Source organism: Anomalospiza imberbis, chromosome 25 (assembly GCF_031753505.1).
Source record: "Anomalospiza imberbis isolate Cuckoo-Finch-1a 21T00152 chromosome 25, ASM3175350v1, whole genome shotgun sequence".
NCBI lineage: Eukaryota > Metazoa > Chordata > Aves > Passeriformes > Viduidae > Anomalospiza > Anomalospiza imberbis.
The window spans coordinates 5,765,294-5,793,085 of NC_089705.1; the positions used below are offsets into that span (position 1 = coordinate 5,765,294).

A 27,792-nucleotide genomic window follows, 5' to 3' on the forward strand; every position below is an offset into this window, starting at 1 on the left:
CTGGCAGGAGCCCAGCTGCTCCAGGTCACTGGCGAAGGGCCCTGTCCCACTTCATTGTCCATTCAGCTAAAAGTGCTGCTTTTGCGTAATTTGCAAAAAAACAACCCCAATCAAGTTCCTCATGCTCAAAGTATCTGCCCCAGTTTGGGCTTAAACTTGTCACCTGGAGAACTTTGTACACCAGGAAAGAAAAGGAAGAAAAACCTGGGAAATGGCTTATATGTTTAATCACATAACATCCAAGAAACACCTGCATGGTTCAGTCAGTTCTCCTGAAATCGGCTGGAAGAAATGTGCTGCCTGCAAGGTCCTGTCTGCCTCAGCTCTGGCCAAGTCCTTAAGCCGAAGTGAGAGGTGGGAAAAGCCCTCCCAGACCATCAAGTCCAAGCTGTGCCCAGTCTCCACTTTGTCACCAGCCCAGAGTGCCATGTCCAGGTGACACCTGCAGGGACGGGGACTCCAAATCTCCCTGGGCAGCCCCTTCCAAAGCCTGACCACCTTTTCCATGAAGAAATTCCTGCTGATGTCCAACCTGAACCTCCCCTGGTGGGAGATTATCACAGAATCATGGAATATCCTGAGCTGGAAGGGACACCCCAAGGATCATCCAGTCCTGGCCCTGCACAGGACACCCCAACAATCCCAACCTGTGCCTGAGAGCAAAGTCTGTGCACTTTGTCCCAGCATCGAAGAGTAACATCAGCAGGAGCTGTCTCCACATCACAGCTGATCCCTCAACTCCCATCAGAAGAGAAAATAAAAAGAAAAGTGATCCAGACTGTTCCTTCCAGGCTGAGTGGGTGGATTTCCCACTGGTGCCTCCCTACATGGCGTGCGTGTCCTCGCAGACGGTCTCTATCACGGAGGACTTGTGTGTGCTCTCTGCTTCTGGGCTCTCCTCAGCGGCCTTCAGCTGCCTCCTGAAGTGGGAGAACACCCTCCTCAGGGAGGAGAACAGCTCCTTGCTCCTCAGGGCGTAAATGATGGGGTTCACCATGGAGTTGAGCAGGCAGAGGGTGCTGCAGAAGGCGAACACCTTGCGCAGGTGATCGCTCAGCCTGCCGAAGATGCTGTAGATCATCAGCACGAGCACGGGGGACCAGCAGAGCATGAGGACAGCCAGCACCATGACCAGGGTCTTGGCCAGCATCACGTCCATCCTCATCCGGGTGTTTTGCTTCCCTGCCTGTGCCTGGTGCTTCTCCATGTAGGCCACGTGCTGGCGAGCCCTCCAGAGCACGTGGGCATAGGCGTAGACGATGCAGCCCAGCAGGACCACGACGAAGCAGATCCAGCCCGACAGGTAATTTTCATCCACAAAGGGGAACAGCTCGGAGCAGGCGGAATCCAGCACGCAGCAGTTCCAGCCCAGCAGGGGCAGGCAAGCAATGGTGGCACAGGTCACCCAGAGCACCGCCAGGGCTGTCCAGGCTCTTTTCCTGGTCATCAGGAGCTTGTACTCCGAGGGCCGGCTGATGGAGATGTAGCGGTCCAGGGCTGTGAGCAGCAGGCTGCTGAGGGAGGCCGAGAAGGACGTGTTCACCCCTCCCAGCTGCAGCAGGAACACCTCCTTGGAGAAACCAACCTCGTTGAACACGTGGAAGTTCACGAAGCTGCAGACAAAGATGATGCTGGCCAGGATGTCAGCCAGGGCCAGGCTGCCGATGAAGAGGTAGGAAGGCTTCTTCCTGGTGCCGGGGGATGAGAAAATCAGGTAGAGCACCAGGGAGTTCTCAAAAACACACATTGTCCCAAAGAGGCCACACAGGATGCCAATGCTTATCTTCTGTGCCCGCGTGCTGAGCACCATGAAGCACTCCATGGTGTTCCCACTGCACTTGGAAGCATTTGCAGGTATCCTGCAAGTATCCATGGTGGTTACCTGGAGCTGGGAGCTCACAGAGAGCCTTCTGCTTCCTTCTTCATTTCTTCAGATGCTCTGAAAAAGGTGGAGGTGAAGAGGACTTAACAAGCAATAAATTCAACCCAGACTTCCTTCCCTTTAGAGGGAAGCAAGCTAAATGAAATCAGCCCACAGAGAGCTGCTTTCAAGTCCACAGCCCAAAGGCTGGAGCCAACTTCCACGCTTTTCCCAGGCTTTGTTCCACTGGTCGTGTGGCTGAGACCCATTTCCCACAGCCCAGGGGCACCCTGGATGTACCACCCGGGTTTCCCAGGCTGGTTCCTCACCACAAGAGGGAAGCAGCAAGGGAAGCTGAGAATTGTACAAATCCTGAGCCAGCTCTTAGCACTCCTCCAGGATTCACCGCTCAGGGCCAGCAGCACTGGAAGGAACGGCTCATGGGGACAGCCACGGGCAGAGACAGGCCCTGCAGAACAGCCTGTCCCCCTGCAGCTGCCCTGGGAGATGGCTGGATGGAGGAGGATGGGAGATATTGCCCTGCCAGGGACTCGGTGCAGCTCATCTGGGAACACAAAGTGCACTCTGAAGGATCTACTCCTCACCAAAGCTGCTTGAACATATAAAACAACAAGACTGGTTTTATATTTAAGCTGGCCCATTGCAGCTTTGCAAAGCTCATTGCAGTTGTGTTTCCCCCTCCATCTTCCATGTGCCACAGTCAGAGTGATTAACAGATATAATTAGAGATTAATTAGAGATCGATATTAGAGTACAGTTTGGACATCCAAATGGGGACATGCAGGACTGAGACCACCTGAGCCTAAGAACCCCTGTCCATACCCAGAATTAGGTTAATTTTATCAATAATGTTAGCATCAGCAGAGGTGTGATGGAGGGAAATGCCTGCTTTTACACAGGGCAGATGCTGTGCACCCTGCAACAAGAGCTGGGTTTTTCTCTGCAGTTCTGCAGCTCAATGCATTTAACCCCCTTCATCTTCGTACCCTGTCCTTCAGGTGTTATTTTCTCTCCTTTCTGTGGATTGCACTGGTGTTTAAACCAAGTTGTGCAGCCTTGGATTTCAGGGAACAAGGTCATCCTGGACTGGGTTAGAGAGCAGGTAAAGAGGCAGCTGTGGGATACCCCAAACCTGCCTGGATTACAGCAAAATGCTGTGCCCAAGCCCATGGAACAGGATCCCCCTTCCCAAAAGCTTCCAGGATCTCTCATCCAGGCAATGGGATGGTGAGTTCCCTCTGCTGGAGGAGAGCACTGAGCTGACAGTGTTCCCTTTCCCCCAGATCAAACAAGTCACTGTCCCTGCCTGCCCTTGGCTCTCTTGTGAAAGAGGAAATGTCCCAAACACACGAGCCATGGCCAGGGTGTGTGACAGCCACAGAGCAGGGGCAGGGCTGTGGGTTCCAGCCACCTGTACCCCTCCACCTGTGGCTCCCCTGCCTGCTGTGTGAAATGCAGCTGCTGCTGGAGGTGACAACAGCCAGCACTGCCCAACAAACCTCTGTCTGTGACATCTCAGCAGATGGGTTTATAAAACATGGGGTTTATAACTGGCCTGAGGACTTCCTTCCCCACTGATCTTCCCCTACACTCATCTCTCTTCCTGTGTTTCAGGAGTTGCAAAATACCCCCAGTGACTTGAGAGGCTGCCCAGGAGGTGACAGAGAAGAGCCCCAGCCTCACATTTGACTCCTGCTGCCTGTCAGGGCTGGGACATCGGTGGCTGTAGGGAGTTCAGTGCCAATCACAGGCAGAGCAGGGCAATCCTGATTAGGATTGCTTGGCATTCCAGGCTGGAGGAGTCCTGGACTTTGGGCTGACGTGTGGCTGAGTGTTGCAGCAAGCTGCCCTCCTCTTACATCAGGCTCTTGCATGGGGTAACAACACAGGAGCAGGATGTTGCCCTCAGATCTCAGTGCTCTCCTTTCCTGCAGCCCTTCCCAGGAACACCACACAGGCAGCAGGAATTACCAACTGCTGTTATTAAACCTGACAACATCCCTTCCTCTGGAGAGAGATGGATTTAGCAGACAGAAGGACTTCTCATATAGCAGGGCTCACCAGGGACAACTGGAGCAGCAACTGCCTCGAGTTTCCAAACCTCCCCAGCCAAACCCCGGCATCCAAACCAAGACATTTCTTCATTAAGCAGCCTCCAGCATCACCTTGGCATCCATTACCTGAAGCCAGCATTCCCAGGACCACCATAAATCCTCAAACCTGCAGTTGTGCAATATCCAACTAACATCCTTAGGAGCCTGGAAACCACTGAAAACCAGGCAGGGGAGTGAAGGCAGCAAAATGCCATCCCTGATGTTATGCTGCTTGGGGAGAGAATCTGCTTATAATGTTAAAATAACTCCTGTGCTGCCTGTCCTGGCGCAGCTCTCTCCACTAAGCTGAAAAAACTCAGATAAGCCTCAGCTCAAAGTCCTGTGCTGGGCTCAGAGCAATCAGCCAGCCCCAGCCTTCCTTTCCCACATGTTCTGTCTCAGGCTGAATGACAAGGACAGATCTCTGCTCCCCCAGACCCTCCTTGCAGCTCCTGTGTCCATGAGGGAAGCACAGGGCTTGCTCCAGCAAAAGGTCTCTTCTGTACGAGCATCAAAACACGGGCAGCGCCAAGAGCTCCTCTCCTTGCACTGCTTGCCCCTTGTTTTTTTGGTTTTTTGACCCCAAAGCTGCTTTTTCCTGCCCAGGGGACATTTTCCTCTTGTCAGATGGGCCCCTGGATTTGTTTGTCCATGGCCTCTGCCCCCTGCCTGGCTTAGCTCCTGGGAAAAGGGCCAGCCCATACCTGGTTCCTGGGGGAGAGCTGACCTGAAGCATCCTCCATGGGACAAGTCCCACTTCCAGGGTGGAAACCCCCTTTCCAAGAGCAGCATCTCCACCTCCTCGGGAATTCCAGCCCCAGGCATGGCTGTGCATCCAGTCTGGCAAGCCCAGGTAGCTCCAGCCCCGTGGGCTGACAGCTCAGCTCAACAAGGAAGAGCCAAGTGCCTTCTGGCCCTCCTTTAGCTCCAGGGGCTGTGGCACCCAGGGGCTGGTTCCCTGGAAGTGCAGCAGCTGAGCTGAGATTCCCTGGGCTTCTGCACAGGATAAACTATCTGATCAAAACACAGCATCTCCTGCCAGCAGGAAGGCCCAGGATAGGGAATATTTTGTCAAAATAATGTGTCCCTGCAGTAGGGAACCCCCCCAGCAACAAGAGCAGAGCCCCAGCAAACAATAGTGAATGAACGAGGAGTGAGTGATAGGAACAGAACCCAGATAAGATACTTGGGAATGCAACATATTCCTGATACAGCCTCAGTGACTGCACAGTGCCCAGAGCAGCAGAGAAACCTCCCCTCCCATCAGATCTGCTGCTGGCCCACTCCCTCCAGCCTAATAGCTCCAACTGGCTTCGGGGGAAATTAAATTTACAAATGAAGAAGTCCTTTTCCTTCTCAGTGCCTCGCTGCGATTGATTCCAGCTGTCGGGCTGGCGGTGCCTTGCACGCAGCAGCACCATTCCTGCTTCACTTGGGATGGGCTCTGCCTTCACCGAGCCATCACAGCACCCTGCTGATTAAAAAGTTACGTACCAGTTGCTTAGATCATGTAAAATTAAATTTTCCTGCTGCCATCAGCCAGTGCATTGTGCCTGCAGCACTCTGAAAGCACTGCTCTTGAATATTTCATGTTCAGAATATCTGAGGGTTTTGAGCTTTACAATATAATAAAATGTCTTAAATTATCACCTACTAGGAACAAGTGTGGTGATTTATGCAAAAAATTGTCACTAATGCTTGCAAATTTCACTTGCTGAAGAAGCAAAGCATCTTTTGCTTTACAAACATTTTAGTTTATACACGATCTTCTGGTTTAGTTGCAGAAGTTTCTCCATTATTTTGGAATTACCTGTAAACCCTGGTTTGTCCTGACCACATTAAATGACACCAAGTGGAATTCCCTCCCTGATGTAAGACCTGTCAGCCTCAAATGTCACACTGAAGATGATTTGATTATTTATCAGCTCTGCCTATGTGTGACTGCCGGAGGGGACAGTGAAACCCAGGACAGGGTGGGTGCAGAGCAGCTGCAAATGCCAGTTTGGGTACAAAGCAGGGCAAACCAGCGCTGCTCTCACTGCACCAAAACCATCATAACCACTGAACTCAGCATCCTATCCTCGTGAGGCATTTGGAAATACCTCTGACAGAGAATCAAAGAATGCTTTAGGTTGGAAGGGACCTTAAAGCCCATCCAGTGCCATCCTTCCACTGTCCCAGGTTGCTTCAAACCCCATCCAACCTGGCCTTGGACACTTCCAGGGATGGGGCAGCCTGTGCCAGGGCCTCCCCACTCTCACAGGGAGGAATTTCATGGAACCTGATCCCCCTTGTCCTGTCACTCCAGTTCCTGATGAATTGATCCAACATTAACAATTCCCAAAATCAGCTGTTAAGAGTTAACCCACAGCCTGCTATGAAGCACTTACCTTTCACCTTCTCCTTAAGAAAGAATCCATCCTAAAAACCTATTTCCCACCCTCTGTTGCACATTGCCTTGCAGTTCATCCCGAATAGCTGATAGTGAATCCCGGGAATCTCCCCGAGCAGCAGAGTCTCCCCAGCCTGCCCTGTGCATGGCAGCACCGAGGGCTCCCAGGGGTGATGTGCTCCAGTGTGAAAAAAGGGCCCAGGGCTGCAGGATGCTGTGGGTCAGCAAACACAAACCACTCACCTCCCCACCCATGCTCTGGGGCTTCCCATCGCTCCGGCTCTCAGGGCAGCTGGTGCAGCTGTAGACAGTGCCTGCTTCCCTCTCCTCTCACGGCACTTCTGGTTTCATCTGGGTTTGTTGAACCATTCTGGCTTATTCCCCTGTGTTGGAAATCCATCAGTGTGAATCCTTCCTCTGCTTCCTTGCTCTCTGTCACATTCTTTTGGAGAATGTGTGTCGGGTTTTCTTTCCTTCCTCCCTTCTCCTCTGGGTGTTGTGTTCTGCTGCCTGCTCGTGCCACATCTACAACCACCCAAACCCTCTGGCTTGCTGAAATAATCCTCCCAGTCTCTCTCATTTCTCCATGTAATGGCAGACTTTGAGGCAAGAGACATTCAGGTTCTCTTCCTGATTTCTCTGGGAACATGGAAAAGTATGGGGAGGAAAGAAGCTAGGAGGCAGATGTGGAAAAACGTGGGTGTACCTGGTTGTGTGCAGGTCTAAGGGCAAGCTCAGAATTCTGCTGTCTGTGCCTGCAGCTCCTCGAGCAGCACAAACCTCACCTGTGTCCCTGAATTTCTCTGTACACAGTCAGCTCATGCCAGAGGAACGAGGTGATTTTCTCTCTTCAAGTGGAAGGAAAATGCCTTAAGGTCTTCAGCTACACAATCCCTGTGGTCAGGAAGGACCCTGGGCTGCAGAGGCTGTGGTCGCTGCTGTACCTGCTCTCATCCATCCTTCCTCCCGTAACCACTTCCCCCCTCGGCTGGGCAGCGGCTGCCTGGGCTGGGCTGTGCTGGTGCCGCTGGAAAGCAGGGACAGCTTTCCCCTGCCGGCTGACACCAGGGACAATATCACCGGTCAGTGGGGACAGGCAAGCTGGCCCCAGATCCCAAAGGAACCGGCCACATTGTGGTTGGATGTAGACCATACAGGCTGCAGTGGGGAGGCTTGGAGGTGAAGCAAAGACGTGATCCTTAGCCCCTGGATGCTCCTTACGTCTCTCTGCCACCCACAGAGCCACCCCACAGCCTTATCCCAGCACCAGCAACTCGGTTCTCCAGCTGGGAACTCAACTTTTCCTCCTGCTGGGATCCCAGTTCCCTCATTCGGCGGCATCACGAGCGGTTCCACCCTGTCCTCTCCAAATGCCGCTTTGCCTCCTTCCCCTTGGGCACCGCGGGCGGCTCAGGGGTTGCGCAGGAGCCGCCGGAGCTCAGCGGTGCTCGGCTGCCCTCTCCAGGGAAACCCGGACAGCGGCCGGGGAAAGCTTGAGAAGGAGGCAGAACTGGGAACTCAGCACTTCCTCCTGGCCCCCGGCCGGGAAAAGGGGGTTCCCTGGCTCTGCAGAGACCTGCCCGACCCTTCCGGGCCTGGGACGGGGTCTGCAAACAGCAATAACGATGAGAGGCATCACGGGCTGTGGTGTAAGCACAGGAGATGATGGGTTGTCAGCTCTGTCTCAAAAAATAATTCTTCCATTCCTGTTCCAAACTGAGAAATTTGCAGGAGGAGGTACGAGATTGTAAAAAGGAGATGAGAAACAGAAAGATTCTTAATGCTGGTCCTGAGTTCCAACAGCAGCACCCAGCCCCAAATTATTCCCTGCCCTGACACAGCGTCACATCCAGCAGCATCCTGTGAAACATGGACCCAAGTTTCCTCTGTCTGCAGGGAGAACTGTTGTGTCACATGAATGCCTTATAGGAAAGAAATATTATTATGGCAGCAGAGTGAGGAGCTTTTGACTCTGATTTATAGCAAAAATTGTCCTGCCACACTAAAGGAAAACTATCAAAGCTGATTAATGTAATGTAAAGGTGTTTTTTTGCTGGAATAACCCTGCTTTGGGAACCCCCCCATACCCTGGGTCGAAGCAATGCTGGGCAGGTCCTGGGGAAAGGGACTGTGAGCCTGGTGCTGCTCAGCAGTGCAGGACTTTCTGTCTCCAGAGCAGAGTGAAGAGCCCTGGGGACACAGCATGTGATGGGACACTCAGACACCACCAGCCCCTGCTGGAAGTGTGTCTGTGCACTGTGGGAGGACAGGGATTTGCTCCTCTTCCTCTGACTGCTGTTCTTGCTGGGGCTGAATTTGAAAACTGGGTGGTGCAGATGGGGCTGAGGGTCAGGCACTGCTCACCTTGATAAGGTGTGGCTCAGAGAGCCACGGTGAGTGACTCTCTACTCACTCCTAGAGAAAATGCTCAGAAAAAAACCTCAGATTTACTGCCGTGCCTAGCACAGCTCCTGAGAACAAACAGGGCTTGTCTGAGGGATTCTCCTGTGCCCTGGCCTGCAGCACAAACACCTGTGCTGCTCTTGGGGAATGAGGAGCGTTCGGGTAAAACTGTTTTCCCTGCTGATAGGACTTGAAGCAGGCACACTGATTTACATGGGCTGAAGGTTCCTGCAGGGCTCTGTGACTCAGAGCCGGTGTGGCTTCGAACGGGAGTCATTGAGGCAGAAAACAGGGTGTGTGTCTTGGCAGTCGTGCCTGGATGTGTTTGTTTTCCAGAGTGGGAAAAGCTGTCAGCTGTGACAGAGCCGTTTCAGCACAAGCCCTTTAAACCCCCCAGGCTCAGGGTTTGGCTAACTGCTCTGCTGGGTGGACTAGTGCACGCGTAGTGCTGTTTGCTGGGTGCTGTGTCCCACACACCAATGCACGACGCAGTGCTGGATGGGATCTCACACTCACGAGCTCCAGCAGTGCAGAGGAGGGAACTCGTGTTCTGGAGCTGATCTAACTCAGGTGCTGGTGGACATCGAATTAATTCATGTCTAAAGCTTATATCAATATACTTATAAGGAGATTTAAGCGATTAAAATGTGTAGTTGTATCACATTGTTTGGGTTCTTGGGCCTCTTCTCTATTTACCCTGCAGAGGTTCAAATATCTGCTCAGTTCCTGTAGCTCACTGCTGTGAATATCCTGAGCTTTATTTAATGAACACAGGTCCTCTGCCAGTCAGAATAAAGGATATTCTAAGCATTGCTGTATACCCGGTGCTTTCATGCAGATTTTACAGAAAACATGCACGTTTCCCTCATAAGAAAACTTAGATTAACAATCTGGTTAATTTTAAAGAATTACCCTGCAGAGGTTCAAATATCTGCTCAGTTCCTGTAGCTCACTGCTGTGAATATCCTGAGCTTTATTTAATGAACACAGGTCCTCTGCCAGTCAGAATAAAGGATATTCTAAGCATTGCTGTATACCCGGTGCTTTCATGCAGATTTTACAGAAAACATGCACGTTTCCCTCATAAGAAAACTTAGATTAACAATCTGGTTAATGTTTGGCTCAGGTGGAAACGTCTAACGAGTTTCAAGGGTGTCATGGGACTCTTGGAGCCACTAAAAGTAAACATCTTGGGTTTACTGAAAGTCACCCACTGCCGGAAACTCGTCACTGTGAAATAAAACTGGGGCAATGGTTCACTATTGATTTAACAAATGAGTCATCCGAGCTGCAGACTTCCTGCAGCATTCACGCTCAGCAGCTCCACTGAAACACTCGGGCAGGAGCACGTGTGTGCTGAGATCCATCTCTGCCACAGCTGGGAGCATCTTAATTTGGGGCTAATGAAGCTCTGGAGGCTTTGTCTTCACTGGGACTTGCTGGTTGTGGCAGTGCCAGCACAGATGGAGCTGCTTCCCTGGGCTGGATTAATGGTTGCTGTGAGAGGGAGTGGAGGTGCTGAGTGAAAAATAAAGGTGGCTGGGGAAATCCTTGAGGTGCTGTCACCGTGGCAGCAGAAGCGTGGTGGGGAGCTGAGGGGGATTTGGGTAATGCAGCGCCCTGGGAACACGAGGGAAGCTGGGATTTATTGCAGGCATCTTTGGACTACCTGGAGGAAGTGGAATAATCCAGACAGAGCAGACACTTGCACAACAGAAAACTCCTGTCCGCGCTGTGTACAGGTTATGAGAGGGTGTAGTGGAGGTCACCGAGTCTGTGTCACCACGTGGCACAGCAGGCTGGGTTTGGAAGCGCTGTGTTTGAGGGCTCTGCCTCTGGAAGTGGGTCTGTAGCACCCGCAGGGCTGCAGGACATCAGGGCAAGCACAGCGTGATCCTGGAGGCAGCTAAAATATCCCAGTCTGCCCATGAGTACCTGAGGTTGATGTAGTGTCACATGCTTAGGAGTCACAAATGTTACATCCAGACCTTTGAAAAGGAAGAGCGTTTAAAAATCAGTGTTTGAAGGAGTGAAGAAGCTCCTGTTGAAGGAATCTGGGGTGGTGATGATAAGGGATTGAGACAGAACCTCAGGACTCAGTCAGTGCCGTGTCTTTAGGACGTGGCGGGAAGTGGAGTGCTTGTGTCTGTTGTGGTTTCCACAGCTCTGGGAACATCTCCTTGCCTTCCACTGCAGGGCAGGAAACCAGCCCAGGGCTCTAACCGCCCAAGGGTGAAACACAGAACTTTGCAAGTTGGACTTTGTGGTGTTTGGGGTATTTGTCCCTTTGATTTAAAAAATACCCTCGGTGTTCCCGCTCGGCCTCCAAATGACTCAATTTGTTTCAGTGGAACAGTTCCTGCACAAGTACAGGAATGGCTTATCACTGACATTTCCTGCTCCCCCAGGCGAAATGTGTCAGCCTGACCCCAAAACCAGCTCAGAAAGACAAGATGTTTCTTTAATTATCTCAACCATAGTGAGGACAAACAGCCAGACCTTGTGTAATCCTTGTTCTGAACTGAAAAGTACACGCTGCTGTGCTCCCCAGATGAGAGAGCAGAACATTTGCAGCCTGCAAAATGCTGTTTCTTAATCCCACTGACATGTCCTGGCTTGAGAACATCCACATGCAGGGGTGAGATTGTGTTTGAGCAGAAATAAACACACCAGAGATAGAAACAAAGCAGAAATCTGCTGATGTGCATTGTAGGAGAGTTGTTAATTAATGAGTGGGATTTCCAGGCTTACAGCAGATATTGTTGTCTTCCATCTAAAGACAAAAAAAGCTGCTGTAAGGACCTCAGCCACTACATTGTGCCAAGAAATCCCGAGCAAAGGGAGGAAAACAAATTAATTTCAGCTGGCTTTGTGCTAACATACAATAAAGAACGGGAACAAAGGTCTGGGCTTGGGTATGTCAACACGTCTTGTGCGTTAAAATATATGCTGGCTTTTAAAATAACTTCACGATGAATACAAACTTCTTTTTAGAGTCTTTACCTTGTCCTGGGTTGGGTGACAGCCCTGTAACATCAGGTCAGTAAGGAATCCGTTTGGTTTTAGGGATAAAGCAGCATTTTTTTCCCTCCTGTAGCTAAAAATGCAGGGTAACTCAGTGGAACCAGGGTCTTTACTTCAAAATAAAAACTCTTGAATGTTCATCTGTTGTTTTTAAGTACTGCCGTGACTTGGTGGGGTTGGAACTGAACTCGTTCTTTTCCATTTTCTTTGAAACTTCCTTTTTTCAGCCTTTAATGTGGTGTACAGTGCTAGACTGGCCTCTCAGTGGTGGGCAGGGAACACTCCCATACGTGCAATTTCTTATGTATACCTGATTTTTAATCATCCTACACGTGGTGAAGGCCAAATCTTGTGGGTTTTTTTCTTCGAAATGATCCTTTGAGGCAAAATGAGCGAATATAAACCCTAACTGCAACCACTGTGCTGTTTTAAACCTGGGGAATCTTTTCCTTGTCTTTTGACCAGAAACATCCCTTTACGTCGTTTTCAAGACTTTAAATTTAAACATGAAATAGTTTAACTGAATGCAGGCTGGGGAATGGCTTCAACAAACCCGAGACCGTCCATTTGACATCAGAACGCTGCGGCCATCTCCGGGGGGCTGGATTTTACTCTTTGTTCGCCGAATCCCTTCTCTCGACGCCCCTCGCTCGCACAGCCGGCTGTTTTGTGCGTTTCTCCTTTTGTTTTTTTTTTTTTTTTTCTGGTTAATTATTTCACCCCTTTGAAGCCCGCAGCGGCAGCTGGCGCGGGCGGTCCCTACGGTGTTTGTTGTGCTGATTCGCGGGCGGGGCGGGGCTGGCAGCGTGTCCGGGTGGATGCGGAGAGGAGGCCGGGGGGCCGGCGGGCGGTGCCCGGCGGCGGGGCCGGTCCGGGCGGGACAAAGGGCGGCGGGGCCGGCCCGGGCGGGACAAAGAGCGGCGGGGCCGGCCCGGGCGGGACAAAGAGCGGCGGGGCCGGCCCGGGCGGGACAAAGGGCGGCGGCCGCTCCCGCGCTGCCCTTCGTGAGGGGATTCAAATGGCGGCCCCGCCCGCCCGCGCGCCGCGGCCGCTCTGCCCCGGGCCCGCCTGGCAACAGGCGGGGCTTGGCTCCCATTGGCGGAGCGGGCGAGCGGCGCGCTCCCATTGGCTGCGGCTCGCGGCCCCCGCGGAGGGGGGGGGGAGGAGGGAGAGGGTGTTAAACGGCGCGGGACGCGGCCGCCATTTTGTGAGGGAGAGAGAGGGACGGTGCGGAGCGGAGCGGGGCGGATCGGAGCGAGCTCTGGGGGCGGAGGTCGGATAGTAACGGCGGAGCAGCGCGGGGTCGGTTCCCGGAGGGCCGTGCGCGTGTCCGTGCTTGTGGGCGAGCGGAGCGGACAGAAGTCGGTAAGGGCGGAGCGGCGCGGGCAGGGCCGGGCGCGGCCGCCGCCATGTTGTGCTCCGTTGTTGGGGAAGGGGGGACGGGGGGTCCCGGCTCCCCCGGGTGTCGGTGAGAGAAGGCACAAAGCTCGGAGGCGAAGGAGCTCCGGCCAGCGGGGGCAGAGGGCAGCTGGGCCGGTGACGTTATCTCGGCTTTTGGTTTCAGTCCAAACAAGGCGGAAGCTGGAAATGGAGATGGGCGGCTCCTCTGGAGCTCTGGGAGGGATGGGCAGGGGGCTGCTGAGTTGGGAGAGTGACAGGAGCTGAGCAGACTCGAGTGCGTCAAGATTAAAATCTCTGAGATCCCAGGACAAGGCAAGCCATGAGCAAAACAGGAAATTAGTGTAAGAGTTATTAAGGAATTACTTGACTAACGAAGGTTAAAGAAACAGCTGACAGATGACAAATGGAGCTCTCTGATAGCTGGGGAAGGGTTTGCACACTGTGGGCAGCTCCTCTATTGGTCCCAGTTCCCAAAGTATTTTCTGTTGTACTCTACTTTTTCTGTACTGAAACGAAAGGGATAAGGGTCTTGATTGTCTGTTAAAACGCTTTGTAAGGCAGAGCATGAGCAAAATGTTGTTACTTGGGATATGCTAAGTATGGTGGTGAACTTTATGTAAGTAGAGAAAAACAGAGCTGTGTCTTTTTGGGTGGGGTTTTGTGTGTCGCATGTTTTCATCTTTAACATATAAACAGACGCAGCTGACTCTGAATTATTTCTGCTTGCCTTTTTTTCCCCACCCCAAAGTGAAACAATTGTTTCCATAGTCTGAATTGAAATTTGTTTCTCGTTTCTGCAGCAGGACTTCTCCCTTGGAGCTTCTGTGCCGAGAATCCGATGTTGGGCTCGGCTCCCTGGCTGAAGACAGCAGATCAGCCCATGAAAACTTCTATTCCCAGCCAAAGGAAGGAGTCCAGCACAAGGCAGCACCTCTTCTTTCAGGCTTGGAAGCAAGAAAGGGGGCAAGAGTTGGAGAGTGTGGAATCGGAGAAGACCACTGAGAGGTAAATGGAGGTGGGAAAGGGGAAATAAACATGGCAGGGAAGTGCTGAGTATGCTGTGCTGAAGTCTGGGCTGGGCTTTGGGAATTGCATGAAACCTGCTCCACTTGAGGTGCTTTTCAGTTCATTTTAAGTTTATCAGAGCAATTCTCAAACTTAGCAGGAAGTCTAGGGAGTGGCTTTATCAGTGCAAACTTTGCCCAGTCTTTAGGTGCTAACAGGCTGAATTTAAGTGTCTCTAGCACTCAATACTGACTGATTAAATCTGGCTCTGCATTTTCTTAGCAAGGTTTTGTCAGTCCCATTCCTGCAGTTAGACCTTTTCTGAGGAGAGAAGTGGTGTGTTTTGGTTAGGTTGACTTTTGTCCCTTTGCTTGAAATCTAAACATTCTCTGAAATACTTTGTTTAAAAAAAAAAAAAAAGAATAATAAAGACTTACCCTGACTTGTTTTTACAGGTGACATTTAAGTTGAAGATGGGTGGTGGAGAAAGATACAACATTCCCGTTCCCCAGTCAAGAAATACCACCAAGAACCATCAACAACTTAAAAACAGGCAGAAGAGCAAAGACCCCAATTCTCAGATGAAAACCTACGTGAAGAAGGAGAGAGGCCACAGCTGCAGCTCCTCTCCTGGTGCATGGCAGGCCATGCAGAAAGGGGGCAAGAACAACGTTCACTTCCCCAAGAATCCCAGTTGGAATCCTGCTCTGTCCAATCACAACCTGTTGTTCACCCCTCAGAGCAACCAGAACTATGCTGGAGCCAAGTTCAGCGAGCCACCCTCCCCAAGTGTTCTGCCTAAGCCACCAAGCCACTGGGTACCTGTTTCTTTTAAACCTTCTGATAAAGAAATAATGACATTTCAGCTCAAAACCTTACTGAAAGTCCAGGCCTGAGGTGTAACTTGTGTGATTTTCAGAAGTGATTTTCACTGTCAGGGTTTCAGATTTGAGCATTGCTATTCCAAACTCCAGGTGTGCCAGGACCAGGTGTTCTTGCTGCATGTAGTTAGTCACTTGGAGAGGGGTGAAAGTTTACATTCCCCTCATCTTTTACCTCAGAAGTTCAGTGCTGTGTTCACCTCACTGTGAAATAGTTTCTTGAAAATCAATCAAATCCTGAGCAGTCACCATTTACTGTATTTAAGAACAAGTGGGACTGTGTGCCAAAATTGGAATTGTGGCTTTGAATTGTTAGAAAACCACCTTTTACCTAACTTAATGCAGCATGAACTGAAACTAAAAACGCACTGAAAACTTTAGTCAGGTTATTTGCTGCTTTTCAGACTGGTGTGAGATTTGCTAAACACTCTGCAGAGCAGAAACCTCCACCTGGGCACACAGGGAGGCACAGCTGACTCTCCTCCCTGTCCCTGTGAGCTTTAGTGGCACTCCTGCAGTGGTGGGTGAGCGTTGGAAGCCCGTGGCTCCCATCTGGAATGTTCTGGAAGGGGGTGGAAGAACTCCTCAGGCAGATCCCGCTGTGCTTCCCAGGAATCTCCGTGAGTGCCAACTAAAGAGCTTGCATTGCCAGGTGACTGCCAAAAAAGCTCCCCCAAATCCTTTGTGTGCCTGCTGCACTGAGGAGTTCTAAACCACATATTTGTATCAGTTTCTATTAAAAAAAGGTGGAGTAGTTCTTTAGTTAGGTCTTAAATTGGTTCCCCTGTAACAATTAACAGTTTGGGGCAGGTGTTAGATGTTCTCACAGGGAAGACAGAGCCATGTAAATACATGTAAAACATTGTAGCATATGTAAATTTCTGCTGGGCTTTCCTGCACAGAAGTATTTTTAGTACAAAACTGCTGAATGTAAGATGACCATGTTGAGTACGTGGCCTGGTTTAAAAAAAAAAAAAAGATATTTTGTTTAAAAAAAAAAACTTAAAAAAAAAAAGACATTTGTGGCTGTGCCCTTACACTTCACATGCAATGAATATGCACATTGTATTTGATTCTAATCTCATTTTTTTAAAGTAAAACCAGTGCAAAAAAAGGCTTATTTAGATTTTTTTTTAATTAAAGAAAAAAAAAGATAAAAAAAAAAGCTGCTGGAGTCTCAGATCCTCCTGTTGTGAATGTGTAGGAGAGGTGTGTGTTCAGTGATGAAAAAACACCGAAATGTTCCAAATCAAGTGTTTCACAAGAAATGCAAATGCCTGGGCTCAGGTGCTTGATAAAACGGAAGGATTGTAATCATTCTGTGTTCCTGAAATGCATCAGTGCTCTGTAAAACAACATTTTCTCCCAATCTTTGCTAAAATCCCTCGGCAGAGGGCCAGGGCAGGAGGCTCCTGTGCTGTCACCCTCCAGCTGATCCTGCTGGAGGGTGACAACAGGAGCAGCCCCAGTTCTTTCGAAATACAAGGATTACTAAAAAAAAAGTGCTTTAATTTGAACAGGCCTTTTGCAGATTGTGAAATGTTTGGAGGTGTCTTTCTGTACATTCCAAATGCAGTGGCAGCTGATCTGGATGTTTACAAAACTATTGCTCCAAATCACATGGAATTGGCAGTCTCTAAACTTGTGTTGTGACGTGGACCTTCACCAGAGTCTGAGCTGTATCCCAGTTAATTATCTATTCTCCACTTCTAATTGTCAATTACTGATGATGTGTGTACAAATTGGAAACAAAACATTTAAATAAAGTTTTTTTTTTACCCCCTAAAAGCATCTCTTTGTTTTCAGATGGAAATGGAAAAGTGGGATGACCTCATTTTGGAAGTTCCCTTCTCCAAGGGAGCTTTCTTTAACTGCAGCCTTCTCCATCATGCCTTTCCAGTGGTTAGGGAACACGGGGCTGGAGAATTAACACTAATTAACGTTCCTGACAAAACCAAAAGCTGGCGAGGCTGGGAAGCAGCTTGGGGCTCCGTCTACCACACGCTACAGCTGGATTAATTAAGTCAGAAGGTGCTCTCAAGTTATAGTCAAAACTTGTACATTTTATTCCCAATTCACAGGGTTATTTGCACAGATGGAACACAAAACTCAAGAAGAAAGGATGTGGGTGAATAAAACATCAGCATCTCCGATCAAACACACTACAGGGTACAGAGTCTTCCCTTCCTACAATAATCTCAGCAGCAAGAGCATTTTTAGACAAGTATTATAGCAATGGACTACAGACTTTTTTAAGCAAGTTACAAGATAAATGGAGAAAACCAGCAGTTCTTAATGGGTGACTATGTCCTAAAAACGTGTCAATTTTATCCCTTTGTACTTCAGAATGTTCATCTGCCCCGTCCCTGGCAAGGCCCGAGCAGCTGCGCTGTGGTGGCTGCACTGCCCTCCTCTGAGCACCCCGAGCTGTCACCAGGCAGGAAAAAAAAGCTCTGTCCAAGCAGAGAGCTCCAAACAACATTGAAACCAAAAGATTCCACTTTGAGTAAAACCATGATACTGTACATTGAACATCTTGATAAGACATAGAAAGGATAACATTGAGCTTTCAGAGACCAGTCTATCAGAGTCCCTAATTAAACACCCAGCTACTTAACCACTAAATTGAAGATTTTTAATTACCAGTTGGGTGCATGGACTTTAGGTGAAAAAGAAGTTCCAATAGAGCCTTCTATGACTGCTGACACCAATCGATTCGCTGCAGATATTTTGGAGCACAGCCATTTCAGCAGAGGTGGTGGTTTTTTTTGTTTCTTTTTTTTTGTTTCTTTTTTTTTCTTTTATTTTTTTTTCTTTTTTTACACACTACTTCAATTCTACAAATTTTGCAGGAATGACAAAATCTAGATTTACCACAGAAAAACGTAATTCCCACCATTCTTGAGACTCCAAAAGAAAGATATCTAGACATGATCTTTTGTAGCCTGCAAAGTTCTTGCATTCCAGCTGTGCATAACCTGCAGGAAGCTTGCACAAGACAGGCTCCTGCTTTTTTTAGGGCAGGACTGGGATACCTGCATCAAGGGAGGGAGATGTTATCTAGATGGGCTGTGGCTTGATTTGCATGAATGCATAAACATTCCCTGCCCTTTTGGCCACATCCTGCTAACTCTTCCCCAACTGAAAGGCCCACAGAACAGCTTCTTCACAATTTTTCCATGGGAGCAAGAACTAGGACAACATCTTTATTCATGCACTCTTGAAACATCGTGGGTTTGTGTTCGGCTTTTCTGGCTTGTTCATATACACAAGTCAAGTCAAAGTTTAGTCCTACCTCTGGGAGAGAAAGAAAGAACCATCAGAACTGGCAGACACTACATTATACTTGCAATGATCTGGCTTTTCAAAACAAAAAATTAAACTGTGCTATACATAAATGCTGAGGCACACAATATAAGGACATGCTGACACAACAGTTAAGGAACAGTTACTGTTACTCGGCCTGGACATGGAGATTTCTCCTCCCTCCTCCCACCCTTCCAGCTCCAATTCCAGCTGGACCAGCAGCACCATCGACCACAGCAGTGCCTGCAGGCCCCTGACACAGCCACAGCCACGCTCCCCCACCACTCAGTCACGAGGACCCCTCTCAAGCAGGAGTTAGTCATGAAGACTATATTTATATAAATAAATCTATAAAGCTGAAAAGACTGTGGGTTTCTGCTGCTAGAAGCAGAAATAATCACAGCTCAACTTCCAAAGGGTGACAGTGGGTTTATGAAAGCAATTCAGTGCTTTACAGAGCATTTCTGTCTTTCAGCTGGGCACACACCAGTGCCAGGAGGCAGCTCCATCCCTGCTGCCAGCTCCCACAGAACCACTGCTGGCACCAGTTTTGATATAAATTGTTATGGTGATACTGTAATTTTGATTCTGTATGAACCTTCGGTCATTGCTTTTAAGCAGTTTCATAACCTGGCTAATAATATCTGAATTATAACCTATGGGGCAAGTCCATCCAGCAATAATGAAAGTTAATGGCAAAGAAAATTCAATATATTAGAGTACAACTTTTGCTTAGTGTTCTCAGTTTGTCTTGTACCCCTTCAAAAATGTGAAGCGACATTTATTCAGACACTAAATGAAAAAAATTCCTGCCTTTACTGAAATACCATAGTAAGGATTTTACTCCATAAGGGATGCATAGCTCTACTCCTAACCATGCTCTGGAGTCAAATTCTAAAGCTACAATAATTCCAGTGGATCAGTATTTCCTTCATTTTTTTATTACAGCATGTTTGCTAAATTTACAGCAAGCAGAAAATAAGCTGGGTCTTTAGTTATTTTGATCAAAACATCGATGTTTTAAAGGTAGTACACAATATTTGTTAAAAAGAACATATAAAAATACCTTTTTAGAAGCCTCTATAAGAAAGGAAATACAAAGTTTAATCCCACAACTTTCCTCTGCTAGAGCTGCACGCTACTGCTACAGTTTTTAAATAGACTTTTTGCTGTTTTTAAACTATACATCCAGGAAAGTCTACAAAATTAAAGGAACGTGCATATAAATGATTGCATAGCAGAACATGAACATTAACTGCAAACAGTAAAGAAAAAGTTAGAAATACTATTAAATGTACAAAGGTTCTAGGATCAGCCCCTAAGCACGTTCCGCTGACAAGATCCCAAAGCCATCTGCGCTTCTTGAAAAGCCCTGCTGAAACACTAAACCCAAACCCTAAAACATTTCTCTAAAAAGGAACTTTTGGAAATCAATGTCTTTGTATGCTACAGACATCAGACAGAGAGGAACACTTAAGTGTTTGATGGTGGCTTTTGAAGGTAAAGAGAAAAAAAAAACCAAAACCAAAACAATGCCAAAAGCCATTTCCACAACAAAGGATCTTGCCTTCTAGAAATACTGGTAAGATTACACACTGGGCTTGTTATTTTTCACGTTCAATTTTCTAAATATACTGTATTAGTGATAAACTACATAACTAGAGATGCAGCTCTTGTTCATATCCAACTTCAAACATTTGTTCTGAAGGAAACTGAAATTTTGTAACCAAACCACTATCCATTCTGAGGAAGGAGTGATTCAGACTTGCTTGACCAACCGCTTTTTTGCTGTGTAAAAAGCAAGCAAGCCTGGTAACCCAGGGAGATGGCTACAGTTTGATACCTATGAATACACCAACTAACCACAGGAGTCATTGGCATAAAAGTTTAGTTCTTATATACTGTACACACACAACTCGAAACAATCTAATTGTATCTAACAGCAGGAAAACTAAGCAACTTTATGGTTAACTGCTCACTAAAATTGAGAATAGATACAAAAAACTGCATAAAATGTACACACGACCTAATATTTAGTTGCTCTGCTGTTTGCTGAAATCTGAATTTAGATCTTGCGTTTCAAGGTGGGTTTTTCCCTCACATTCAGCACCAGCAGCCAGGGCAGAGGCAGTGAAGCCTCTGTCCCGAGGGGTCACAACACTGCACAGGCTCTGAGCGAGCTCTAAGACCAGCTCTCTGCCCATGTCGTACATGCAAGGTTAGTACCATCTCTCCAGACTGCAGGCTAAAGAGAAATCTCCCAAATCTCCCTCCACAGAGCTCCATGTGCCAACCTGCTGGTGCTGGTGGCCACGGAGAACACTGAAACCTGCCCTGGAGCCATGGAAACAAACTGCCAGTCTGATTTCCCAGCAGCCAGTGTTGCACTACAGCTGTCCAGTTTTCCTTTTTCTCACAAAGTTTATAGAGTTGAAGAACCAGTTAAAAAGCTGGTTTAACTGCCCAGCACAAACTGGTACCAATTTCTCTATGGGTGTGACATTTGTAAAAGGACAATGTTGCAAGTTACGATCAATCAAGTCATCACCAAATATCTAAGCATTAAAAATGCAAATCTTTACAAAAATATACATAGAGACACCACAACCGAATCAGTAGCTGCCCATGACATTTAACCAAGTGGACAATCTCCCTCTCTCTCTCTCTGTGGCTTCTCAACACTGTTTTAATTTCAACCATTGTCGGCTACAGGGAAAACTGACAAAGAAAATATTTTTTAGCACTGTTGCAACATCATATTCCTGATAATTTAAGTAAACTGAACTGTGTGTAAATGAATCTCACATGCCTAAACCAACATGGATACACTGCTAGTGGCCACTGGACTTGGGACTAGTCCAAGACCTCGATCTGGATTTTGACCTAGATCTAGAATGTGATCTTGACTGTGATTTGGATCTAGCTGGTTCTTTTTTTCTCGACTCCTTCTCATATCTTGAGCTGGACTTATAGTGTGTTTTAGAATCTGTTTTAGAGGTGCCTCTAGATTTGGTGTGAGATGCAGACCTAGACCGTGATTTAGCCTTCATTTCTTTCTTGGGCTGTGACTTGGATCGTGATCTTGAATTGGACTTAGATCTTGAAAAAGATCGATTGCGGTGTTTGAACCTATCAGAATAAAGGGGAGAGAGGAGATTTGAATGTAAAAACACTATTCTTAGACATCTAGTACATCAAAAATTGTTTACCGTTTTTGCAGGAGAAACTTTTTTTTTAAACCTATAGTTAAAGGAATACAGTGATCTAGCTTGCAATTTAAAGGGTGTAAAAAGTGGTTTTTTACCTATCATTGTCCGAATGGCTTCTGCTACGACGAGGTCTTCCAGTAGGTCTACTGCTAAAAAGGTACATCAGAAAAAGTAAACGGTGACAAATACCTACGTAAATGTACAAATGCTTAACACTTAATTCTATTTTCAAGCTGTGCATTTGCTTTTAGTTATTCTCCAATGCAGCACAGAATCGTTTCATTCATTACTCCTGATCAGATGCAGCATGCAAGGTACGCAACTCCCAGCGGTTACTCCCACAATAGAAAAAAAAAAAAAAAAAAAGATTATTCCGAAGCGTAACAATTAAATAGTCAGCGTGGTGTGTCTGTGCTGTGCAGCTGAGGCCAGCCCCACACACTACACTTACTTTCTGGGACTATAGGATCTTCTGTAGCTGTAATCAAAGGAGCGACTCCTCGACCGTCTGCGCTCGTAGCTGCGACTCCGAGACCGCCTGTATCTGTCATAGTCATCGTAACGAGAAGAACTGTACAGGTTTCTCCCTTCCTTGGCTTTCATTTGGTTTGGTGCTGTAAAAATAGCAATATTTACAGGTGAGGAAGATGCCCTACTTATTGCCCTCACGGTCTAAGCCATGCATTTGGTGTTCAGCAGAAAGGTTCATTTGGGATTTGATGTTTATGAAGGGACAGGTGAGAGGCTGCTCTGTCCACTTGTTTTGTGCTGCTTGAGCCACTGGACACAAATTAATGCAGCCTTGGGGGCACTGTAAATCTAGAAAGCAAAACAAACAAAAAAAAAAACCCTCAAAACCAGTTAGAAAGGACTAATTCTCTATAAAACCAGAACACAGAGCTGCCCAAGGTGATTTCAGGCCAGCTGGAAACTGGTATGGCTGGTCAGACCCATGACTGACACATTCTGACATTCCTGAATTTACCCAATGAGTGAAAGCTAATTAAACACTTTTTCCTGACTGCACAGCACCATCATCACACCTGATCCACAGCTGTCTTCAATGATTAAAGGCCCAGCTTATACAAAAGCTTTGCTGGATGCCACACAAAGGGAAGTCTGATTCAAAAGGAACCCCTCAGTATAACAATTCACTTTCACTCTACAGCTTGGTTATTAAAGTAATTAAGAATGAATGAAACTATTAGTCTTCCACTGTATTTCCTCTAAGCAGCACAGCTATCCTTCCTCTGTATCAAATTCAAACCCAAAGACCATGCTCTAAGTATTTTAAACACGCTGGAACAAACATCCTCTGTACTAAACGGCTTCAAATTTTAAGTTTTTAGAGCTGCTTGCAAGACATTAAGGTGGATTTAGTTAATTTTTTTCCGAAACTTGTCAGAAATCCCAATGTTTATACACACAGGGCAGAAACTTGTCCTTTGGAGTGTAGAATTTCCATTGACTCCATTGAAGTTAATTGTGAGGACTCGAGGGAGAACTGGACAGTCAGGTTGTTTCCCTGAGAGCTGTAACTAAAGACCTTTAAGTTCTTTTTATTCCCAGGCATCACATGAGTATTACAGTCCTGGTTTAGACCAACAGGGCTGAGCCAGGTTTTACAAATTTGTATCTCCCTGCAAATGAAGACTATGCACACAAACAACAGTTTAAAAGACCTAAATTCTCTTTACATTTATCTGTTCAAAAAACACAAGTTCTGCTCCACCTTAAATCGAGATAACTTGAAACTGACTTTTATCATGAAGCCAAAAGAAAATGAAGACATGACCTCAATCCTGGAAATCACACAGAGCTGCACAGAAAGCTCTGAAGAAGACTGTGGTGACTGCTGTACTTAGTTAGCCATTTATAATTAAACGAGTCATTAGCAGTTACTGGATGAAAGGCAGAACATCCACGTGCTATTTATACACAATCAGAGCATTTCACAACAATTAGCAGCACGTGCAGTGCTGGGTGCTGACACCCAGGCTAAATCCAGGGAGAGAGAAAATCCAGGCACTTACTCTTGCGGTCCCCCTGTGCAAACTGGATTTCTATTTGCCGACCACAAATCCACTTTCGATCCAAATTATGGAGAGCATCTTCTGCATCACGGACATCTTCAAATGTGGCCAGTGTTAAGGTACTTGGGAATTTGAGCAGTTTAACAGATTTGGTATTTAAAATAAAAAATTTCAAGTTATTTTCTCATTTTACAGCCACGTTTTAAGTTTTTTTGTCATGATACTCTACACACTAGTGTTTTTTTTTTTTAATTAACCACCAGCTATCTGAGAACTCCTATTATAAAATTAAAATCTTGTAATATGACTATGAATTTATCCATCAGCAAGCACTTGCTATGTGATACTCTTAACTTTTTTTCTTCTCCCACTTGTACTTATGCAAAGAAAACAAAGGTATCCTTTCAAAACACACTTGTTAATGGTCATTTAGTTCTCTCCACTACATTGAGTTTATTAAAATTAAGCCCTAGTTCTTAAATTATGTTGAAGATACCAACAGTAACTGTTAATTATTAACTTTGGAATTGGAATAAAGGTTTCCTTTTCTGGTTTAAACAACTGATTTTAGGTTTAACTGATGTCGTGTCACAGCCCTGTGTGCAGAGCCTCCCCAGTGTGAGAGAAGAGCAGACTCTGGGAGCCCTGCACTGCCACTCAGGGCCAAGGTACAGTGACAGACGTTTGTTTTAACGCTGGAATTTACACCCTTAATTCCAGCTTGTGGGACCCAAAACAATGAGCTGCCTTTCCCCTCCAGGCCACTCATTTCTCAGCAGCATCATCTCTGCAGGAGAGAAACTTCCATTTCATTCAGACCACAGTTACAGTAGCACTCACAAGAGAAATATTACAGGTTTTGTCTGGACTAAACCAGAATAATTCATCAAATTACTGCTTACATGACAGACAGAAGAGAAACTGTTATTCTGTAGGATACATCAGGTATGACTCCTTTAATCTTGGCCACCATTCAACTTCATCTTGACCTTTAACTCTTTAAGTGCTTGTCAGAAGGACTTGTCATGAGATGCTTGGCCAAAAATGACAGATGGCTTTATCTTTAACTTTGAAAAACAACCTTTTCCCCCTTTTGTAGATAAAGCGAAGCTTTGTCTCCCATTATGGCTTGTCCTTCTTCCAGCTTTTCTTTATTTTTTCTTTTCCCAAACTCTCCCTTCTCTTCAAGCCTGATCCTTAAGAGGTCTTTGGCTTGTCTACTTGCCTTAATTGTTGAACTCTACTCTAAAGGTTCTTTCATGCTTTCTCTTTGGGGTCGCCATTACTGTACAGCTTTACATTCTGAGGCAACAACAGAGGACAGCAAATTAGGGGACAATATTAAAGAAAGAAGTTCACCTCATTTTTTACACAATCTGATTTTGATCAAGTGATTCCAGTTTCCATTTCTTAAATTAACAATGAACAGCAGCCACATTTTGCTAAGCACAACTTTACTTACACACCAGTGATAATAAAAACGTGCTAGACAATTTTGAGTCAGTGATAAATTTTCATTTAAATCATAGAGTATTAATTTCAGCGACATAAGCAAGCTTTTAGATTACTGGACTTAAGTTTTGCAAAAAAGGCAAAGAACAATTGAGAGAAGTTAATCTTCAAAAATAACGAAACACCACGACATAAGTAAGACACTTATTAGATACAACACAAAAGTAAACTGCTTTTTCATTTAGATTGGTTACCTCTTACACAAACTTGAATTTCAAACTTCAACACCCCTCACTAATGAGCCATCTGAAGAAAGGATATTGAACATAGGCAAATCCTCTGGGACGACGGGTGTAGAAGTCAAGTGGAACGTAAACATCAACTATAGGCCCATAACGACCAAACTCCCGGCGCAAGTCTTCGGACCTGCAACACCACAAACACCTGATATGGCTTCGGCACTGCCTGAGGTGCCACAAAACAGCCACCAAAATGAAACAAAACAAGCAAGAATCAAATCTACAATTGATATCACCATCCCTGGTTTTTGGACGCATCTGGTGGAGGATGAAAGTAGGAAAATGTTTCTTGGGGGGAAAAGGTGTTTGGGCAGTTCCCTGTTGGCAGCACACGGAGCTTTTCTGAAACACTCAAGTCTCAGGATGCTCAAGATACACCCAGGCAGTTTGAAACCAGCCTTCAGCTTAACCCTCAAATAAAAATGTAACCTGAGAAGTGATCCACAGCAGTTCACTCACTGCAGCCAGGACTGGCACAAAGTGAAAGAAAGGATTGTTAAATTATCGTTATGATGATTCAAGTACCTCGACAGGGATTTTGCAACACACAAACATCAATTAGGAGATCCAAATAAACATTATGAGACCAAACCAGTCACCCGAACTCATTTCCATAGAATAATCAATACTTACAACCACATCAAACAGAACGGATCTCAGTGAGCAGCCAGTCATGCCCTCGGGGTAGTTTTTCCAAAGAGTTGGCTTTAGAGAGCTGAGACAAAACTGTTCAGCTGCTCCTACCCCTGGAACAGCAGCCTCTCCTCAACAGAGGCTTCTTACTCACATCAGCTCCTCACGTTTAATTTGAGGACAAAAGCCTGCATGAGAAGATCGATGCAATACTGTATTTGGGTGGTATGGGAGAGTTACTACTGGTTTTTAGTATTTCTTCCTTTCTCTTGCACCAGCTGGGAAACAAGTCTCCGCAGTCAGTGCTGGCAGAGGGGAACGACCACCAGCATGGAGATCTCACAATGAAACCAACCTCCAAGAACTCTGTGCTTAAGGTGAACCCTCAACAGGATCCACATCCTTGTAAAGACTTTGGAAGCAATCATCCTCAGGTATTCTTAAAGTAAAATAAATTATTGGAAAAATGAACAAATTCACGGGGGAAAAAAAAAAGTAAAAAATTTAGTTTCATTCCATTCCATCGTGCCCACAGTAGTGTTGACTGCTGAACAACTTTGGTCCAAGTCGCCCAGGCAGAGCTGGAAAACTCACATTTTATAGAACTGGACCTTACAGGGATCTCCGTACAAATTCTACACAAAAATAACAACACAGGAGCGCTCTGACAAATGCATTCCGTGCCAACGATGCTCGGTAAATGTTCCACAGCTGATAGCAAACACCAAAGGTGTTTCTGGTCACTAACCTGCCCCAGGTGAAATGAGGAAAACCAGCAGCTCACTGGAAGCATATAAGGAATAAATAAGAACCTGTGCAACGTTCTGTTTTTGTCGCCTCAATTCCCTACGGGAAGTTCTCTCACCGCACGTGTTTAGTCCTTATGGGCTCTCGGAACCACGCGATCACAACGGAGACCAAGCACTGCTTCCCTCGGCTGCGGACCGAGCGTCCCGGGAGGCCCCGATACACAACAACCACGGCAGCAACATTCCAACTGCACTGGCAGCAGCTCCCACGCTAACGGGACCGGCCACGCCAGGAATTTTGGGCATAAATGCTCTATTTTCTGCCATCTAGCAGCAACACTGCATTTCCAGAGGAGCATCCCAAACGCCAGCGGCTGTCCAGCATCGCCCCGGTGGCACATCCCGCCCGGCTCTCCCGCTGGACACACTCCAAGGCGGCTGCGGGGAGTTTCACTTTGTTGCGGCCCAGCTTTGTTCTTTCTGGACGCTGTTTGGAAACGAACCCGCGTGGAGAGGCGGGGAACGAGCAGCATCGCGAGGAAAATGGAAGGCAGGGCAGGGAGGAGAGGCAAAGCGGGGGAAGGGAGCGGGCCGGGCTCGCCCCCTTCCCTCCCCCGGCTGCGGGGGGACCCCCGCGGCCGCGGCCTAGCGAGCCCGCCAAAGCCTGCGCGAGCCCCCGCTCCGCCCCCACTCACCGGGTGTCGTCGGCCACGTTCCGCACGAAGAGCGAGGTGTTGGGGGGCCGCAGGTAGCGGGACATGTCGGCGGCGCGGGGACAGACGGCAGGAAGGAGAGGAGGGAAGGAAGGAGGAAGGAAGGAAGGAGGGAGGGAAGGAGCGAGCGCGGCCCGGGAGCGGCTGAGGCGACCCTGGGGGAGCTGCACCGCCCGCCCGCCCGCGCGCCGCCTCTCGCGAGACTTCCCGGCGCGGGGGAGAGGGGAGGGGGGGGGGGCGGCTTCCGGCGAGAGCGAAGCGCGGCGCCAAAATCCTGCCCCGCTCCGCCAGCGCGCATGCGCCCCGGCGCCGCGCGG

At 47.6% G+C, this 27,792-nt stretch overlaps 3 protein-coding genes across 11 annotated transcripts; 1 reads left to right on the plus strand and 2 right to left on the minus strand.

Moving 5' to 3' along the window:
• Positions 1 to 209: 209 nt before the first annotated feature.
• CNR2 (cannabinoid receptor 2) lies at positions 210 to 7,434 on the minus strand. 2 transcript variants are annotated; one of them, XM_068172870.1, is made up of 2 exons: positions 6,611 to 7,434; positions 210 to 1,939 (listed from the first exon to the last, which is right to left on the minus strand). In XM_068172870.1, exon 2 carries the CDS (start codon positions 1,871 to 1,873, stop codon positions 824 to 826), a length of 1,050 nt encoding a protein of 349 aa, XP_068028971.1. In that variant the 5' UTR covers positions 1,874 to 1,939; positions 6,611 to 7,434; the 3' UTR covers positions 210 to 823. The 2 variants fall into 2 exon arrangements, with proteins under 2 accessions (XP_068028971.1, XP_068028972.1); XM_068172871.1 differs by lacking the exon at positions 6,611 to 7,434 and adding an exon at positions 6,366 to 6,600.
• Positions 7,435 to 13,001: 5,567 nt separating this feature from the next.
• Positions 13,002 to 16,246, plus strand: PNRC2 (proline rich nuclear receptor coactivator 2). 3 transcript variants are annotated; one of them, XM_068172896.1, is made up of 3 exons: positions 13,002 to 13,159; positions 13,996 to 14,200; positions 14,656 to 16,246. In XM_068172896.1, exon 3 carries the CDS (start codon positions 14,674 to 14,676, stop codon positions 15,094 to 15,096), a length of 423 nt encoding a protein of 140 aa, XP_068028997.1. In that variant the 5' UTR covers positions 13,002 to 13,159; positions 13,996 to 14,200; positions 14,656 to 14,673; the 3' UTR covers positions 15,097 to 16,246. The 3 variants fall into 3 exon arrangements, with proteins under 3 accessions (XP_068028997.1, XP_068028998.1, XP_068028999.1); XM_068172897.1 differs by having other exon boundaries at positions 13,999 to 14,200; XM_068172898.1 differs by lacking the exon at positions 13,002 to 13,159 and adding an exon at positions 13,415 to 13,536.
• Positions 16,247 to 16,446: 200 nt separating this feature from the next.
• Positions 16,447 to 27,653, minus strand: SRSF10 (serine and arginine rich splicing factor 10). 6 transcript variants are annotated; one of them, XM_068172887.1, is made up of 7 exons: positions 27,458 to 27,653; positions 25,401 to 25,507; positions 23,630 to 23,731; positions 22,048 to 22,210; positions 21,692 to 21,745; positions 21,415 to 21,516; positions 16,447 to 18,378 (listed from the first exon to the last, which is right to left on the minus strand). In XM_068172887.1, exons 1-7 carry the CDS (start codon positions 27,520 to 27,522, stop codon positions 18,360 to 18,362), a joined length of 612 nt encoding a protein of 203 aa, XP_068028988.1. In that variant the 5' UTR covers positions 27,523 to 27,653; the 3' UTR covers positions 16,447 to 18,359. The 6 variants fall into 6 exon arrangements, with proteins under 6 accessions (XP_068028988.1, XP_068028990.1, XP_068028989.1 ...); XM_068172889.1 differs by lacking the exon at positions 21,415 to 21,516 and having other exon boundaries at positions 21,692 to 21,742; XM_068172888.1 differs by lacking the exon at positions 21,415 to 21,516.
• Between the last annotated feature and the right edge of the window lie 139 nt (positions 27,654 to 27,792).